This window comes from Battus philenor, unplaced genomic scaffold (genome assembly GCF_028537555.1).
Source record: "Battus philenor isolate CCGP_79_NKW_IND1 unplaced genomic scaffold, ilBatPhil1.0.hap1 SCAF_19, whole genome shotgun sequence".
NCBI classification, from domain to species: Eukaryota; Metazoa; Arthropoda; class Insecta; order Lepidoptera; family Papilionidae; genus Battus; species Battus philenor.
The window spans coordinates 8084637-8103000 of record NW_027181681.1 but is presented as its reverse complement, the minus strand read 5'-3'; the positions used below and the strand labels follow the sequence as shown (position 1 = coordinate 8103000).

General features: G+C 29.1%; 3 protein-coding genes across 12 annotated transcripts; 2 read left to right on the top strand and 1 right to left on the bottom strand.

Annotated features, from left to right (window-relative positions):
• The first annotated feature begins 300 nt into the window (after positions 1 to 300).
• Positions 301 to 6474, top strand: LOC137921358 (transmembrane protein adipocyte-associated 1 homolog). Of its 2 annotated transcripts, none has more exons than XM_068764068.1 (6): positions 301 to 615; positions 689 to 984; positions 1063 to 1320; positions 2395 to 2581; positions 2875 to 3004; positions 3718 to 6474. In XM_068764068.1, exons 1-6 carry the CDS (start codon positions 527 to 529, stop codon positions 3883 to 3885), a joined length of 1128 nt encoding a protein of 375 aa, XP_068620169.1. In that variant the 5' UTR covers positions 301 to 526; the 3' UTR covers positions 3886 to 6474. The 2 variants fall into 2 exon arrangements, with proteins under 2 accessions (XP_068620169.1, XP_068620168.1); XM_068764067.1 differs by having other exon boundaries at positions 3715 to 6474.
• A 2545-nt stretch (positions 6475 to 9019) lies between these two features.
• LOC137921399 (serine/threonine-protein kinase PRP4 homolog) lies at positions 9020 to 13050 on the bottom strand. Of its 8 annotated transcripts, none has more exons than XM_068764142.1 (3): positions 11581 to 12075; positions 11306 to 11461; positions 9020 to 10723 (listed from the first exon to the last, which is right to left on the bottom strand). In XM_068764142.1, the coding sequence occupies exons 2-3, from the start codon at positions 11345 to 11347 to the stop codon at positions 9038 to 9040; spliced, it is 1728 nt and encodes a 575-aa protein (XP_068620243.1). In that variant the 5' UTR covers positions 11348 to 11461; positions 11581 to 12075; the 3' UTR covers positions 9020 to 9037. The 8 variants fall into 8 exon arrangements, with proteins under 8 accessions (XP_068620243.1, XP_068620244.1, XP_068620249.1 ...); XM_068764143.1 differs by having other exon boundaries at positions 11929 to 12075; XM_068764148.1 differs by lacking the exons at positions 11306 to 11461; positions 11581 to 12075 and adding an exon at positions 13043 to 13050.
• Positions 13051 to 13360: 310 nt separating this feature from the next.
• On the top strand, positions 13361 to 18104 carry LOC137921508 (pentatricopeptide repeat-containing protein 2, mitochondrial-like). 2 transcript variants are annotated; one of them, XM_068764290.1, is made up of 9 exons: positions 13361 to 13516; positions 13651 to 13834; positions 14539 to 14641; positions 15038 to 15232; positions 15741 to 15837; positions 15908 to 15996; positions 16598 to 16711; positions 16785 to 16892; positions 17264 to 18104. In XM_068764290.1, exons 1-9 carry the CDS (start codon positions 13438 to 13440, stop codon positions 17390 to 17392), a joined length of 1098 nt encoding a protein of 365 aa, XP_068620391.1. In that variant the 5' UTR covers positions 13361 to 13437; the 3' UTR covers positions 17393 to 18104. The 2 variants fall into 2 exon arrangements, with proteins under 2 accessions (XP_068620391.1, XP_068620390.1); XM_068764289.1 differs by having other exon boundaries at positions 13615 to 13834; positions 17264 to 18103.
• Positions 18105 to 18364: the final 260 nt, after the last annotated feature.

The following is an 18364-nucleotide window of genomic DNA, read 5'->3' as shown; positions in this document are numbered from 1 at the left end:
AGGAATGTATATACTAAAAATATTTGGTGGCCTTTATTTACCAAAAGTACAAACTTGAGCCTAACATATTACACCAATAACAGAATTAGGAAATTAGATTTTGATTAAGAAAATTATTATACTTTAATGTCAATGCTTTCAATTCAATATTATTAGTTTACTTGATGCGAATAATGTAAGCAAACTTTATTTAGAATGTACTCGATATTTGTTCGAGTTATGATTTGCTAAAATCGAATCACTTGGCGACTTTGCTTTCGCATCACTACATTCTTGCTATAAAACGACGACAACAAAAAATCCTAGATGATAGTTTTGTATTTGTATGGTGTCTTAATTACAAATTAGATTACCAAGTTAAAAATAATAAAATGAAAAATTGACTAACTTTTACGTATATACATATAACGTTAGATCAAAAGTTGACGTAATGAAATACAAATTTGATTACTAAAAGTCAAGTAATGCTTTTTTATCACTGCTTTCGAATAATTTCGTAATATTCAATGGACTTCTGAAAAGAAAAATGTATGGAATAAACGGATCGGATTTTCCTCCTGTTACAGAAGATACGTTCTGTAAATATGTATTATACTACGAAATAAATAACTCAAGGTAACTGTTTATTTAGTGTCCTCGTACGACTCTGTTTGTTATTATGCTTATATCGTTATGTATTCTGTTGCAGGGTTCGCATCTGGGATTTGATAATCTTAATACCTAATGCTTTATTTGTGTTGTTCCTAGTCGTAAGATTTAATAAGGCTCAATTGAAGTTACGTGCTACAAGTAGTCCTATATTTTTGACCTTCTATTCGTTGGTATGGGGCAACGTTATCATCAGCTTGATTCGATGTGCTGTGTCCATGACAGTTAATGCTTCTATGCCATTTGGCGGTCTGGTAGATAAGATATTATGGGTTACAGTGAGATTTTTTCTTTTAGCAACTGAAATGAGTGTGGTTATATTTGGATTGGCTTTTGGTGAGTTTAAGTGGTACTTACTTTAAAATAATAACTTTTTGAAGTTTTAAAAGCATTTATTTTAAAATTATATTTCAGGGCATATGGACAGTCGAAGTAGCATTAGATATGTTCTATTAGCTACATCTTTCATATCTCTCGCCTTTACCATCACACAGGGTACGCTAGAGATAGTAATGCCCGATGATGTGTTTCATATTGATACAAGAGATTATGACTTATTTGGACATGGAGGAATGCTGTTTTGGTTTACATCTTCTTTGGTGTTTGCATTAATATACTACATAATTTTGCTACTCCCTTGGATACCTCTCCGAGAATATTTGGCGTTACCAAGTAAGAATAATTATAGTCAGATACATTTGTTTACAATTATTTCTTGCATTGAAGAAGAAACTAAGTTGCAAGAGAAAAAATCATAGCAAATTCAATTATCTATATTGTTTTAGGCACATGTCATGTTCTGTATTAAATAAATTATAATGAAAAATTATAGCAAAACAATTTTCAGACAATACCCTATTTTTTATCAAATTAAAAAAAAGTATTAAATAAAGTTAAAATAAAATTTGATGTAAAATTTTTTAATTCAAATAGTAGTGAATAAATACTAAATTGAGTTATATGAGTAACATGAGGTAACATGATAAAGAGAATAAAAAAGGAGGGAAATACAAATTGTTACTAGTGTCACACTTGTAGTTATAGTGGGGACATCGTTGAATAGGTTTTAATAATAGCAAATATTATTTAGCTGATGGATCAAATTTTACATTAATTTTTCAATAGCATACCAGTTGAGAAGTACTTTAAATTTTAAAATGTATTAATTATAACTAAAAAAAAGTTGTACTGTCCTTAGTAGGTTTATCCATTATGCATTTTAAAAAAAATATGTTAACATGTACTAATTAAAATACTTAAGCTGAAAGCCTCCTTGCTCCATAAACATTTAAGAGAAGTTGTTGTCATTTTTGTTGTACATTGTTTTCCTGTTCTTTACTTTAACAGAATGTAGGAAGACTTCTCCCCTGCACATCCCTCATGTTAAATTGGTAGATTGATGTTTTACAAGTACTTGTACTTGTACTTTTACAAGTATATTTAAAACTAAGTGATATCTCAAATATGTAACATTCTATTCTCCAAAAATAAATTGTTTATATTTATCATACTAGTAGTTGATGGAACACAAATAAGACTTAAAATATTTTTTATGTGATCACTTTTGTTTTGACAGTATTGGATAGTTTTTTTTTCGAAATATCTAGTATTTTGATATGTGCTACTGTGATGCATATTATTACTCACATATTTTTTATTACAACGCCAAATAACATATTAATTTTAATGGCCTAGATTTGTATGTTGTAAATAATATAAAAAGTTAATACTTTATTTTTGTTGCAGCAAAGTTATCATTTTACTTATACATATTATTACTGGCGCTTTTGGATACAACTCAAGCCATTGGAGCTGGTCTTCTAGCCTGGGGCTCCATGCAATCTGGACTGTGTGTTGTTGATGTTACTACTTGGCTTTATTTTTCTCTATATACTCCACTAGTATATCACACATTCCTTAGTGAATTTTTCAGGTATTAAAGTGCCATTTTTCTTTTAATTGATTTTGGAAATCAAATTATATCTATTTTTTCCAGTGTAAATTTAACATAATAGATTAAGTTGCATAATATTATTTAATCTGAATTTGTCTTATTTCTTGTCACTAAAAGGTTATAGCAAAATAATTTTATATTAATCTGATAAAGGTTATCAATGATGTTAGAAAAAGTTTTTCAAGGATATCTGTAACTATATTATACAAAAGGAAATATGATAACGAAATTTATGCATTTTTAAAATTTTAACTAACTGATGTACTTCACAGTGTATCCCAGCCCAGTATCATGTTCTCCTACAAAGCCCAAATGGATGAACCTATGGATGATGATCAAGTCTCATTACCGCATCAACAGAGTTTCAGCTCTCTTAAGACAGACTCTGATTATATTTATCAGGTAATAGATGTTTAGTTAATTATCAATAATTTCAGAAATTGTTCTCATAAAAAAATTAGATTATTGTTGCTCAGGTAATTAATTGTGTAAGCATGTTTAATAATAGTTTCAATAAATATAATTAGTATCAGTTATATTATTTCGATGTAGTGTCTTAAGTGTAATATTTAAGTAAGTCTGATATTAATTCTTAAAGTAGAAATACACAATTATGTTACAAATAAAATTATATTGAAAATGAGTTATTAAAAAAAAATTAAGGACTTTGAAAGGTTTTTAAAAGAAAGCTCACAATAATGTCAAGGTTTAAGATAATACTAAAAAATTAATTAATGGGCTGACTTTATCAAAAGTAATAAAAATTTTAGTTTTTGATCTATAGAAAGGGTGTCAAATGATAGTTGAGGACCAACTTGAAGAATTAGTAATCAATCATAAATAATGACATTATTATACTGCTTCTTTAATTATTTTGAGAAATTATTAAGAATCAAACATTTAATTTGGGTGTTAGCACCTAGATAATTGCATAAGATGCAGGTAACAATTATTAATACTTTTAGTTATTGAATATGTTAATTATGGTCTAAAAGAATCAATTAAATTGAAAGTTACTTTATATACATTATATAAACTAAAACATTTAGCATGGGGCACAGAATATCTTAACCATCATAAATTGGATATTTGAAGTATGTTATTTCTTCCAGCAGAGTAACAGTGTATATGATAGTACGCTGTTTGAGGCTGGGGGCACTACACCAATGAATCCGGTGTACAGTGCATCATTGCAAAGTCCTGATTCCATAATATCTGGACAATCGATTGAGATAGGAGCTCCTCCATCTGCTTTCCAAACGCAACATATGTCATCAACATAACAATAATATAGATATCAGTAATACTTAGTGTATTCATCCAAAGAAAAACATTATCGATTAAAAACTAGGAATATCAACAAAATGAATTCAATGTAAAAGTATTAGTTGCTTGTTTAACATAGTATCTGATAGTATAGAAAGTTTCTTCAAGTGGATATTATCAATGAATTTGAAATTCAATCTTATTGTTGAATTTAAACTAAGTCATTCTTTTGTGATATGTAGCACCAGTGAACAACTCACTTGAGACTGTATAACATCCCTTTTCTGCTTTAAAAATTAGAGTTGTGTAATAGATCCATCCATATAACTTTCACATTAGAGTAAAACTGCAATGTACATGTAAATAGAATGATAGTTTTGTGATTTTTTAAATTTTATTCTTATGTAGTTTTCAAACTGAATGCTTTTAAACTCGCAATACTATATATTCAATGTATGTATAGGTTGGTGAGGTAAAAATATTGTTTAACTATAATATACCATTAGTGTAAAAAAACATTTTTAAATCCATAATCCACAATGCAGTTTTCAAATATTTAACATGCATAAGAAAAAATCCTATCCATTTAATGAACCTATTTAATTTAAATACTTTAACCTAAACTTTAATGTCATATATTGTTTTTAAAATTAATAAGATGTTATCACAAAATATTCATCTAATAAATATTTCGTGAGAAGAAACCGTAAGGTTTTTCTTATTACTAGTAATAGTAATGAGAAAAAAAAATGTAAATTACATCGTGCAAATGTTTTTATTTTTGTCAAAACAACCAAAGGCTTATATAAAAGAAATTTAATGAAAATGGTACCTTAAGTCAAGTTATGTGAGATGTTGTTTTTCTTTATAATCATGCACTCATATGCTGTAGGGAAAATAATTGTAAACAAAATAACCTTATCCCTTATAGGTATAGATAATTTTCGGAATATAATCGGTTAACTTTACTGGTATATTGTACTAAGATTTTTTGTGGATTGTTTATTTTTAACCAACCTTTTTGAACAGTATTTCTTATTTTCATAAGTATTAACCTTTACACATACACACAATCACTATGTCAAATTGGTGCAAGTCTTACTTAACCTCTTAGGCATGACAACATAATATTGCATCAAATCTGATTAATCTTGTCTTAATAGAAAATAATATTAGCCTTAGATAATTAATGTTAATTAAATTATCAAAGTACTGGAAAATTATGTCCTGCATAAGAGGTTGACGTAAGAGTTAAGGCTCTCTATGCTATAAGTTCTACCTTTTGTGAAAATGGCATTAAATATTATACACATACATTTAAATATTAAAACAACCATACCGTACATGTACGATACATGTTAGAATACTGTATATGAATTTCATGTAAATGTTTGCAACAGTTACATCATTATGCAAAATTGTTAAAAGCTTAAGAAATAATTTTATTTTATCATATTGACCTTAGTTGGTTTAATTGAATTTAATATTTATTCTGTGATTATTTACCTGTATATTAAGTTGTTGATTTATAAATATTTTATACTTTAAGCTCAGATCTGTAATATTCCTATAAAATTTGTGTATTTGTTAATTTTTTTTTTACTTCATTTGAATAAGTTTGATGTATTTGTACACGGGAGTAGCTATTTAAGATAGTCGAGCCCGCAAAATAAGTGAAGATTATTTAGAAAATTATGAATTAAAGAAATATTTTGCGTGGATATTAATTACCACCAACTTGTATTTGTTTGGTTGTTTATTCTGTTCCGAAATGTAGTCGTAAACTTGTACCCGTCTTTTTATGACTAGTCATTTATTTGCCTGTTTTATCATTACAATGTAACAAATTCAGTTAATAATTTGTAAACGTTTTAACTCTGATAAAAAATAAATTTTATATCTGGTGAGTAAATTATTCAGAAAAAAAAACTTTCGGTAGTTATGCGATAGTCTGTTTATGCGAAATTAGCTTTTCTCGCTTTGTTGGTGCCTGCAAAGTTTCCACAGTTTTAGATGTTGTTTCGTACGAAGTGTGAAATAACTTTCAAACGGTTCAAAATTTGTACTGTAAGAAAATTAAGCTGTAGCGTAAGTAAATTGTCGCCGATTGGTAATGGACCATTGTAAATTTTATGGTTAGTTTCACAAATAACTGGTGCAATGTGTATTAAAAATGATCCGTTTGGTTCAATCAGACATTTTAAATCGACTTGTTTTATTTAAGCCATCAAATGTAAAAACTTTTAAAGGCCCTATTTTTGACATGCAAAATTACTGTCTTATGTATGTCATAACCTTGTCGCTAATAAGTAATGTAACTAGAATAATATTTAGAAATCCTCGTATTTCTTAAAACCCTTTTAATGTACCTTTGAAGCTAATGAATTGTCTGAAAGTAATGATTCGTAATAAATAAATGGTTTTGTTTGTTTAAACATTTACGTTATAACAATAAATATGATATAAAAGATGTAAAAAATAAAAAAAGTCAATTGTATCTGCTAATGCTCCTCATAGCTGTGACAAGGTCAATTTACGTTTTTGTTGTGATATTCTCATGATGTAATTATATTCGTGTGAAATTTCTTTAAGTGATATATGGTTGATGGCGTATATTTTTGTTATATTCTGTCTTAGGAATCTATTAAAATAATTCTTAATTTGGTTCTTTGTTTCACATTTATATAATTTTTAAGCTCCTTATAACTGCTAACTTCTTCAAGATGTATGATTCTGTTTTTATTTAGTAGTCTATCACATAACTCAATTTTTTTTTACATTCCAACCCATTTTTTTACATACAACCCCATTATTTTACACAGGAACTCATTGTTTTATATACAGACCCATTGTTACATTCAAAGCCATTGTTTAACATACAAAACCATTTTTTTTACATACAAATATATTTTATTATGTATAATCCTGCAACTTCTCTCGACTGATCGACGCGACCATTATCCCGGAAGAAGTCAAGACGTAGTTTCATGTATGCAAATAAATGCGAATGTATGGTCGGATTTCCGCATTTCCTCACGCGATCTCCGAATAAACCTAGCATTTGAAATTCAAGATAGCGCCCGCACAGCGTGTCGTTTTTAAGTAATCAGGGGACGCTCTATACGATGAAAGTACGGGGAGTCGAATAAACAAGGTAGCTAACTTTTGCATAGATGCGTTTGAGCGCTGGCTTCGCGGTCGCGCGACAGCATCGTGAAATTTATTTGAAATATCTCCAATTTTGCGTACTCGTATGGATTTTTTTCGCTATCCCGAAAGCACCTTTCCGGGGCCCCCGAGTAAAACCTGCACAAAATTACACTTTTTCAAATTCGAATATTTCGCAATCGCGATGTCCAAGTATATTGCTTCCCAGGACGCGATCGCAAGACTCTCACTGAAATTTAGGGTTTAAGTTTTTTATTAATTACTTTCAGTTGAGTATTAATGTCAATCTCCACTCATATATTTTCTCCTTCTAACTCGGCGCTCAGTCGATATTTCCAAGTCTTCACAAATTATTTTGGTTGCTATAACAGCGTTTTGTACCAGCGTATCTCTTTGTTCCATGAAATGTGTTTGCAAAGAATTTAGTTTTATATGGCATTGGTGGACATTTAACCCTTTTTTTGCAGGTATTTTTGAGCGTCATTAATTTCCGAAAGGACGGGTTCCCATAAATGAAGTTAGCATAGAAAAGAAAAAGATTGCATAGAATTGTGTAATATTGTAGCATCTGATCTCGTTTTACTATTTTCTTCTTCAGTTGTCAATTTTTCCAAAGCGCTTAAAATGTAAAAAAAAATGTTTTTTACTATAGTTACCGCGGCAGCTCTAGCGCTCCAGCGAGTTTCTACACTGCGTTTACACACTATACTACTTGACCAGTGACAGAAAGTAAAACAATCCATCTATGAGTGGAAGAAGAAAACAACGAAAACAACTGTTCGATAGTTCCAAAAAATGTGATGGAATTGATAGCTGTAGAAGCTGCGTGTAAACATGCCAGGTTTAAAGAATGATTTATGCATCCTACAAATTCTGCATTTGGAGACGAATTCAACGAATTTTATTGAATACAATAAAATAAAATTATTATCTTGTTTTTGAATTAGAATTCAAAATTTACACTAAAATGCATTTATATACACCGAGGAATAATATTCGAAATCATATAGTTAATCATAATTTGTATAAATCAAATATTAAATTTATAATAATCATTTATTATTCAAGAAAGAAAATAAATATGAAATGAATAAGTTGCTTTTTACAACTATAAGTAAATATAAAAAATGCCGCCCCAAGGTAGGTGCCGCCTGGTGCGGACCGCACCCACCGCCCCTTAGTACACCCACCCACCTAGGTACGCCACTGTATAATAGGTAATATTATGTCGCGTCTCAACGCTGCACAGAGTTCTCTAAAACCTCAGGAGTACACTATAGAGTTCTAGGCTAAGTATCGCCAGAGTTCAACCACCCCAAATCCGGTGAAGCCAAGTCGATACCAAAGGCAAAAAGCATTCATAAAACAAAAAGGAAACTACTGCGGCAGCTTTCAATTTTTCTGCTATTATTAGTCAATAATGCATTTATTTTTGAAAAAGTACTAAATAGTCTAGTACTAATTTTTTAAATGATTAGCTAGACTGTTGTATATTTCATCATTTCAGGTGGCATTACTGACGCATTGCTGGTTTTTTAGAAGTAGATATTATATCACTTGCCTTGACTACGAATAGTACGACAAATATAACAAGAAAAAAGTATATTATTTGAAAATTTCTTTTCATAGTTAATGAATTTTCTGGAAGTAATTTTTATTAAAGGCCAATAATAGCAAATTCGTAATTTCATTTAATAGGTAACAATAATAAACCAGATGATCTAAGATTCTAAATTAATTCGGCAATTGTAATTATTGCTAGGGTGAATTCCATAATAATCATTAAGCCATTTTAATTACGGAGATATGAAGAAGAGTTTGAAAGTGTAAATCGAAATTAAATTTATTTCCAAAATTTAAACAGAATTGTGCCTAACGTTTTTTGGTTTTTATTACGCAGATTTTTTATTATGATTACGATAAAAAAATCTGAGAAAGAATGACATTGGTTACATTGAATTAAAAGTTATAGCCAATGGGATCAGTTTATTTCCGAATAATTTAAATTGGACTGTGAATAAAAGAATGCTTTAAACAATTTTCTACGGATAGTCTCTGTTTTTCATCCAGCATTAACATTTTGTCTAATAAATCTTTAAGTTGTGCAACCTTTTTCTCTTCATTCACTGTTATTTTTTTGAAGTATTTCTTCAAGTCATTGTGAAGATCTCGAGAAATATTAACTGTGGTAACTTCAACAATCGTGTCCCTTTCTGTAATTCTATCTTTTTTTTGGAGAAGAAAATTGTTTTTGGTATTGAAATGTTGGTCCTTAAATTTACTTTTTCTTAACAATTTATTAGAAAATCTACCCTTTAGATCCATAAAACATTTTAACATTTTATTGTTAGATCTTCCTACAAATAGTATTGTACTTGTTGCCATTTCATAAATAGAACATGCTGTTGACCAAATATCCACACCATGATTGTAGGGAATTCCCAAAATAATTTCTGGAGCTCTGTAATACCTTGAAACAAGATAAGGTGTTGGGTCATTGTCACCAACTTTGGTCGCTGACCCAAAGTCACATAATTTTATAACATTTTTATTCTCATTTACCAATATGTTGTCAGGCTTAATATCAGCATGTATAATGCCTATTTTCATAAGTAATTTTAAAGCAAGGAGAAGTTGTTTTGTGTAATTCATTAACGTCTTCAAACTTATTCTCTTGTGTTGACCAAATTTTTTCAATAAGCATCGCATATCCATGTATAATGGCTCTAAAACTAGACAGAGATGGCCTTTGTGCATAAAATATTGAAGTAGCTTAATACAATGATATTTATTGTCTGTATCATTTCTATTTATTTCTTTTAAAAATTCAATTTCTTTTAGACCTGTTTTAAGCATATACTCATTATTCCTAACAATTTTTATTGCTACATCATGTCCATGTTCATGGTCTTGGGCACGCACAACATTTGCAAATACTCCTTGCCCAAGAATTGCTTTGATAGTAAATTTGTTGTTATTGAGGCGATCTCCAAGAGAAACCCTATAATATCCATCATGATCATCCCAATTATCAGAAAGAGTTAACAACTCATTATTAGCATTGTGGTTAATATTTGCAGAATTTTTTTTTTCAGGAATTTCATCTTTGTCTGCAAACATATCAGTGGTCTCTTTTGTACAATACTGTTTATCTTGTTTAATGATGGTATGGTCTTTTTTACTCTCATGATTTGTATGCACATTTTGTGAAGCAGCAGGACCATCTTCATTTTTGAACTTATTATCTTTCATACTATTTATTTGGTCTAACAATTGTTTGCGTTGTTTTCTTCTTAATTCAATTATGTATTCTTCATCTTCAGATTCAGAGCTTAGTAGGTATTCTTGGTTACTGTCAGATGATTCTTTACATACTTTGGAATCAATATCAGTTTTAATATATTTTTCTTTCCTTACATATCTTCTCTTTCTTTCATTAGATTTATGCACTAATTTTTGTTCATCACGAGTATGTTTACTGATTTTATGTAAGTTTTCACAAATAACTTCTCTCTTTTTTAATAATTCATCTATGGTGCAGTCCTCCATCGTTGGTAAGGGTGGTGTTCGGGATTCTATACACTTTGTCCTGGATTTTCTTTGATCTTCCGACATACTGCTTATTACATTTTTGGAACCACTATGCTTACTTTTTCTGCAAACTTTTTCAAATCTTTCCGCCATTCTCTATAAGCAATTTGAATATTAAAATATTGTGATGCTGTAGTTTTATTTTAGCAAAACATGCTATCTGTAATGAGTAAAAATGTTTATATTAGACTTTAAGTTAACAATAAATTAGTCATCTCATTTTATTAATGTAGTAAGCAAATTCCCTGTGTCAAATTTATGATAGTTTATCATATATTTTCTTCAAAGATAATTATTTTGTATTGCCTATGTAAACACACAGCAAGTACTTGAATGGTTTATCTAAATCAATAAAGTCAAAGTCAAAGTTTATCTAAATCAGTAAAATCACACAGTTAGTGCCCTTCCTTTAATCTTACTTTAAATGTGCTGTTGCCCTTGAGCATGAGGAACACCTATTATCAATAATACTGGTCCCCAATCTTCTCCATTTGTCACATGTAAGCATAAGTATAGGACTGTATTTAATTTTTTGTGTTAAATTTATTAGGTTAAGACCATTTCTTATTACAATTATTACTGTCATAATAAATAACAAGAATGAAATTGGGAATTGGACACCATCATGAATTTGACAAAGTTGCTGTTAAATTCTTTGTTAACTATATCATTGATTACATTTCCACCCTGTGGTATATCTCTGTACTCAGTTTGCAACATTATTGAGAGAGAAATTCTTTCATGTTGTTATTGAAGGATGTCATATTTCATTTTCATAAATCTTTTTAATTCTTGGCTCCTTGCCACTCATTTTATTGTGCCATCCATGGTTATCTATGTAAAAAATGAAAAATTATTTTGATTGGAAAATTATGACCAAACTTGAAAATTAGCCTAATTTATTAAATGAACGCTATACATGACAATTGCATGCATTGCTTGTAAATACTTACTCTTGTGTAAAATTAAAACAGTACACATATCATGATATTTTCAAAACAATTGAAAAATCATAACCCATATACGGTTTGATTTCTTTACAGACTAAATTCATGACATGAGCACTGTTTAAAATAAAGTTGTATATAAAGGTTAAGGGTACTTTAAAAAGTAGGTATATTTTTGCCAATGTATCATTAAACAAGTATATATACATAAACACATGTAATAAAATACTAATATGATTTACGCATCCATATACTTTTATCGTAATATTCATTGAAATGGTAAATAGAAGTAATTCATTACACGGCGAACGCAACGCCAACTTTGTTCTTTAGAAATGACACAGTTATGGTTACAAAAAAAAGCATTGAAATGTATTATTAACCAACGATTTGTAACATGTATTAAAAAGATTTTCTTTAATATTTTTACTATGATTAATAAACCTAAAAAATCTTCAAGTATTTTAAATTTGATGTGCAAATACAATAATTTACCAAATTGCAACGTTACATGTACTATTAAAGTGTCAATTGTCATAGATACAAATGACATGTTTGCTTGTTTTAGTTTCTCCAATATAGTAAAATTAATATAGTTATATAATAATTAATATAGTAAAATTTTCTCTAGTCCTAAAAAATACGGCTAAACGTTGAATTTAGAAAAAACAACATGAAATTATTAATATTAAAGTAAATTAGGCTGATGGTTTTAAGTAATAGAAATAAATCTAAAAATCATCGCTTAGTTTTTTTTTAATATCAATAAAATTTCATTGATCTTTACAGTAAATATTCATAAAATAGGTAAGCTTGTACAGCAGATAAAACATTTAAATTCAAGCTATTCTGTTGTGGGAATTTTGACAAACTTATTGAAAGCTATTCTAAATTTAACTAATAAGTACTAGGCTACCCGACAAGTTTTATGAAAAATTGTTGAATCCAGATAAAATGTTTAATTTTCTGCATTTAGCTCTGTGAATAATACACCTTGTAAATCCTTATTGTTTACTGCTAAAGAAGGAGTATAAGTGCAGTAACATATATATTTAATCGTAACTATAACTTTTATCTGGGAAAGAATTTTTCGTGCCTGGCACAGTAGACACTATTAGCGTCCTGGCATTCCACGGTCAGCGACTAAAATTAAGGATTTCCTAGAATATAGTGTATATAATCCTCTTATTTGGAACTGTGATTTCAGCTTATCCTCTAAATTTAAAAACTGGCACAACGAGATATTTTATATCACTAAAAGTTGTGTTGAGTGTGTCCAGGAAAGGCTATTTGCAGCGATTGTAAAAGTACCTAGTGCAAAATGGAAAAGATGTTATAAAATGAATTCAGACACATGAATATACTTTTTTTCAGTTTTATAGGGTTCTACGTATTAAAAAACATAAAAATGTTAATTTTTTTCACTTATGGCTTAAAATATTTTTGTCGTTTTAAGCAGGAAAAATACCTTCGAATATTGGCGCTTAGGAGTAATTTTGTCGGACTCTCACTGACTGAGACTCCTTCATGTTCCCCCAATCTCAATCATTACGGGAGCGTTCAAGCACACGTTAGTGTGAACATTCCATTCTTAACATACAAAAATAAATGTTAATACACCTCGAATTCAAATAAATTTATGCAATTTGTATTTATATCTTAAAGGTTTTAAATATAATGTAAATACATAGATGAATTATTACTATAAATAAATTATTTAAAGATACAAGTTTTGTTTGGAGTTGTATACTCTATAAAACTAAATTCACTGCTAGTTAATGTCAAAATTTAAAGAAAAACAACAATTTTCATATATTCATTCAAATAAAATTTGAAATAAACTACTAGTTTTTAGCAATAACAATGTTTGTTAATTCTGTAAAAAGTTTAAAGTTATGCGATTCACGTTTTATGGTGACTAGATTTTTTCATGTGACTCAGGGTTAGAATAATAAAATATTTGTCTTATGTTTATACAAAAGATAATGCTTTATAAATATTCACATAAATTAAAGATTTTTTAAGTTTATTTCTTTACAGCTATTAATCTTTACTCGCCATCTGTTCTTGGTATAGATGGATATCTTCAATCACGTAAACGGATTAAGGAACAATTTTCACATCTGACTGATAACTTTAAGACAAAAATGAAAGATTTTGTTAACGAATCAAAAAATATGATATTCACTGAAGATTTAAAAAATATGGTGCATCTGGCTGAATGTACCGATTTGCATTTAGTTTTAAATATGATAACAAAGTAAGTTACTTTCTTAAAGTCGTAATTTCACATAAAATAAATAATTTTGGCAATAATTGCTTAAGTAGTAGTAGTAGTAGTATTTTTTGTGAATACTTTTTTTGGAAATAGCTTTTTTATTTCATCTCATATTTTATAAGGAATAGATAATAATGAGTGATATATTGACTGACGTTGGTAATGCAGCTGCAATAAAACTTCATTACCAATAATTTGAAAAATGTTTATGCTGTAACACATATAATTCATTTTAATTTAAGAATATTTTAGGTATTAATTGTAATATTTCTTTTGTATTTAGAACATTCTTTTTTTAATTATCTTTTTAAAAATTTATATTGGTATTAAGAATTAAGAAATAAATGTGTGTTTTGTGTGAACATATCAATTACTCGCTTCTTGTCCTCCTTTAATTTCCATATTATGGTTTTCTGTATTAAATGCCTTGATAAGATCACCCGTTGTACCTTTTGCCAATTGTATATTACTTTTCTGAAATAGACAATAAAGACTATTAAGTAAATTATACATTTTAAAAATAACAAAATAATTTAAATAATTAAAATTTACTGAAATCATGAAAATTTATACTGACTTCACAGCACTGATATTATATAATAACTACATGTTTAAAATATTTTAACGGTCAACTATCAATGCATCAATCACAAACAATTTACAATTGGGCGGTTTCTCTGTTTTAGGTTTAATGATCAAAACACAAAGTTGAGATTTGATTCGTTTGTATTTGGTCCAGTTGTGATGAGAATGTTTTATTTTCTTGATACACCAAATGAAGCACTACAGGTATGAGACATTTTGAGTGAATGATGAATTTTTCTGTTCAAATATATTATATTCAAACATTATATTTGAGAAGTACATAGAGTAATGTTTAAATCTTTGCAATCAAAGTTTTTTTTATTCATATTACCAGCAACTCAAAGCAATTCTAGAGAAAAGATATAGTCATTTCTAAGTTAATGATAAACACAATAAAAGAAATGGCATTTTTAAATTGTTTATTAATACAAATTTTATGATAATGAGGAAACACTCACTTAGATAGATGGTTAATCGCAAGAGACTTTTCATTGTGATTATGAACATAATTGCAATCACAATATTTATTTTATTACTTGTTAGAAGTATATTTCACTTTTGTTAGACTTTTGGATCTTGAGCAAATAATAATTGTTTCAGTGTTTTGAAGACCCTGCTAATAACGGTTTCTTTGATCAGCTTATTTCCTATCAGATATTACTTAATTTACTCTATAATAATAAAATGTATGAAGAGATGTACAGAGTATTTGAAACAATACAACAAAAACGATTGAACATGTCAAAATACCCTAAATACTCAGTGAACCTCATTCTTGCAGCCTGTTATAAACAAGTAAGTTATGTAAGCAATATGTTTCAATTAAACTTAATTTGAGAGTCATTGTGTCAGTGGCTCATATCTGTTTATATGATTTACAAAACAAAAATCGAAAGTGACTTTCTTCACATTAAAAAGCCATGATAATTATAATTCATTTTACAATGGAAAATTAAACAGTAAAGATTTTTTTGATATGTTTTATCAAGCAAATTCGAACTATATTTGTTTACCATATTTATTTATAGCTTACCCTAATGTCTCTGATCGCATCTTTGACTACATATTAGGAAAAAAACATTGATTGCCTTGTTACCTTAGCTATATCTTTTTTTTCCACAAAAACTAAAGCTTGATAAAGGATAATGTACTTTGTTTCAAATGAATTCAAATAGTAGAGCATATGACTAAAAAAATTTCCCTATTAACAAATTGGAGAAAATTATATTATATTGCATGCCCCGCCAAGGAAAATTGTAATTTTAGTTAGTAAATTTCTAATTATTAATACATTGTGATTAAGAACACACCAGAAAGCATGGAGTATGCTTCTAAAGTATGGTCTGATATGATAAAAGTTGGCGTAGTTCCTGTTAGACGAGCTTCTGCATTATTTGCAGGTATGTAGAATTATTAAATACATTTTATCTTGAGATTTCAGTTTAAAAATGTATTTTTTTGTTATTACAGCACTTGCTTTAAATCAAGGTGCTCCGCATTTAGCACTGGAGTCTATTTCCATGCAGAAACCACATTATGTTACTATAAGAAACATTAAGGTAAATTTATTGCACTACTTTCTCATGTTTTTTTCACACCCACTGTAAAGATCAGGTCTCCTCTAAAGGCCGCTACGCTGGCCATTGTTGCGATGCCAGTATCGAGCGAATTCCCACGACTTTAACCACCTGGGGGGGGGGGGGAAGGGCTGCCGCGTTCACCGAACCTTTCGGCTCTTACAGCCATTATATCTCGGATCAGTATGTCACAGGCAACACACATTGGTCAAAAACGTACGTCTTTAGTTACTTCGTTTTTTAGACAAGTGGCGAATGATCTTGTGATGCATATTACAAATAGTCAAATATAAGTCTACTTTCTAACTTGTTATGTGTAATATTCATTATGCACGATTATTAATTTTAATATGTAGTAATCCAAATTTATAAAATGCTTTTTCTATCTATAATGTTATTACTTTATATAAAATTTTTGAAATCCATTGATATTCGTGTAAGGTGTAGTACTCATATCATACATTAATTAGCAGCAAATGAACTGTACATCTACCGATTTAAAGCTTTTGCTCCTATAACTAATCATCTTGTACGATCACAATTATGATGAGCTTATTCCTAAATTTACCCATTTTCATGACAGGCAATAGCTTTGGCAGAAGTTGGCAGAGTAGAAGACGCATTGTCAGTGTTAAGAGGGGTCTTAGAAATTGATAGCCCAGAGCAGAATAACAAACACACGTTTTTTGAAGAGACTGTAAGATATCGAAGGTTTATATTATTTTTAATATTATTAAATTGTCAATTGTACTTAATTATTGATTTTGTAGATTTCAAAGGTACACTGTGCTGTCGAGAAAGCAGATAGTAAAGATATCCAAAAGGAGTTCCAAAATCTGGAAAGAGCACTCAGGGATCGTGAGCTCATAGACAATAAGGTGAAAATCTTATATTCAAATTTATAACACAGTTTTATTTAAACACTTTTTAATTTATCTTCGTCTATTAGCTTTTTCTTAGTTTTAAATTAAAAACATATTATTATGTTAATGTTATATCATTTAAGAGTTTTAAATTTATTGAAATGTGTGGTATTTGGTTAGTTGACGCATTTACATGGTTGATAATGTTTCTGGCCGGCTGTTCTTTGCAGATAAGCATTCCGGTAGTGGTTAACTTCTTATAATCTGTAAAGAATTGACGATTTAAAAGTGAGAGTAAATGCTTACTTGAATAAAGATATTCCGAATTGTAATGTAGCAGTAACTAAACACTGTGTAAATAATTTATTCTTTTACTTTATATTCAGACTTTAGATCAGTTGGTAACTTCCGAGATCAAAAATTCAAGCAACTCTCCAGTGAAACCACGAGGTATGCCACAGTTACCCTATGGCTTGCGACAAAGAAAAAAGGTTTCGCTAGAACGAGCAGCGTGATATTTATATATATTGCATTAATTAGTATTCTGTCAGGTCTCGTTTTATGCGATGGATACATTCTACAAAAAGAGCGCTTAAGAGAAATTCGCATTAAAATACTACTTGCCTTAGAAAAAGTAGGGATGCGTTCCGTATTTTTTAAATATTAAAAGAAACTTTGAATTAAACCCATTCATTTCATTTAACTGAAAAATTCAATATTCTTTTAAATTTTTTTTAATCAGAATCGCTATCTAATAATGGTTTGCACCGTTTGCGAAGTGCTTCCAAATCTTCAGCGGCAGCAAAATTTAAATTCCCTATTTATAAAAATAAACAAAACAGCTCTGAACTAAAATTTAATTTCAAAACGGTTACGGTTCGATGGCAAGTATCACAAACAAAGGGAATACCCGACCTTAAAAAGTTTATTTTAAATCATCTGACATCTGGATAGAAAGAGAAAGTAGATCAACGTGTCCTTTACATTCATAAATGTTATATGTCCGTCGAATAAATGTAGTGAACTTTGAGCGTTTCACGATTTTCGGAGATTGTCTATTCGCGGATTTCCTGAACATCCTTATATGAGTTTTTCCTAGATATTTTCGGATGAAATACAAACCGCACATATCCAAATTCGTATAAAAAGAGATTTAACAGTGTTTATTTTAAATACAGCTGGAAGTCAAGATTATGATTTTTTTCCATGAATCTGTAAAAGTCTAATAAACGTTAAGTATGTCCGTGGTTGTGTTTTATTTACCCGCCGGGACGTAACTACGTTAATCTTTATTGTTCGTTAAAATACCGTTAATGATGTTTAAGTAAGCTTATTCAAGCTACAATGACACAGCAATAAGTAATTTTAAAGAACGAGATGCTTTCATTTTTATTTGTAGTAAATAAGAAATAATCGTCGTCATTGCCGTGTAAAGGCGTTCCTGATCTTTGAAGGCGTATCAGAAGAAAAATAATAGTCATTCTTTT

Coding starts and splice junctions, on each gene's coding strand:
- LOC137921508 (XM_068764289.1), top strand. CDS start 13,438: ATGTTTGTTAATTCTGTAAAAAGTTTAAAGTTATGCGATTCACGTTTT. Junction 15,233..15,740: donor TTGCAGCCTGTTATAAACAA/GTAAGTTATGTA, acceptor ATTGTGATTAAG/AACACACCAGAAAGCATGGA. Junction 16,893..17,263: donor GTGAGCTCATAGACAATAAG/GTGAAAATCTTA, acceptor CTTTATATTCAG/ACTTTAGATCAGTTGGTAAC.
- LOC137921358 (XM_068764067.1), top strand. CDS start 527: ATGTATGGAATAAACGGATCGGATTTTCCTCCTGTTACAGAAGATACG. Junction 1,321..2,394: donor AGAATATTTGGCGTTACCAA/GTAAGAATAATT, acceptor TTTTTGTTGCAG/CAAAGTTATCATTTTACTTA. Junction 3,005..3,714: donor ACTCTGATTATATTTATCAG/GTAATAGATGTT, acceptor TATTTCTTCCAG/CAGAGTAACAGTGTATATGA.
- LOC137921399 (XM_068764142.1), bottom strand. CDS start 11,347: ATGTTGCAAACTGAGTACAGAGATATACCACAGGGTGGAAAT. Junction 10,724..11,305: donor ATATACCACAGGGTGGAAAT/GTAATCAATGAT, acceptor AATTGCTTATAG/AGAATGGCGGAAAGATTTGA.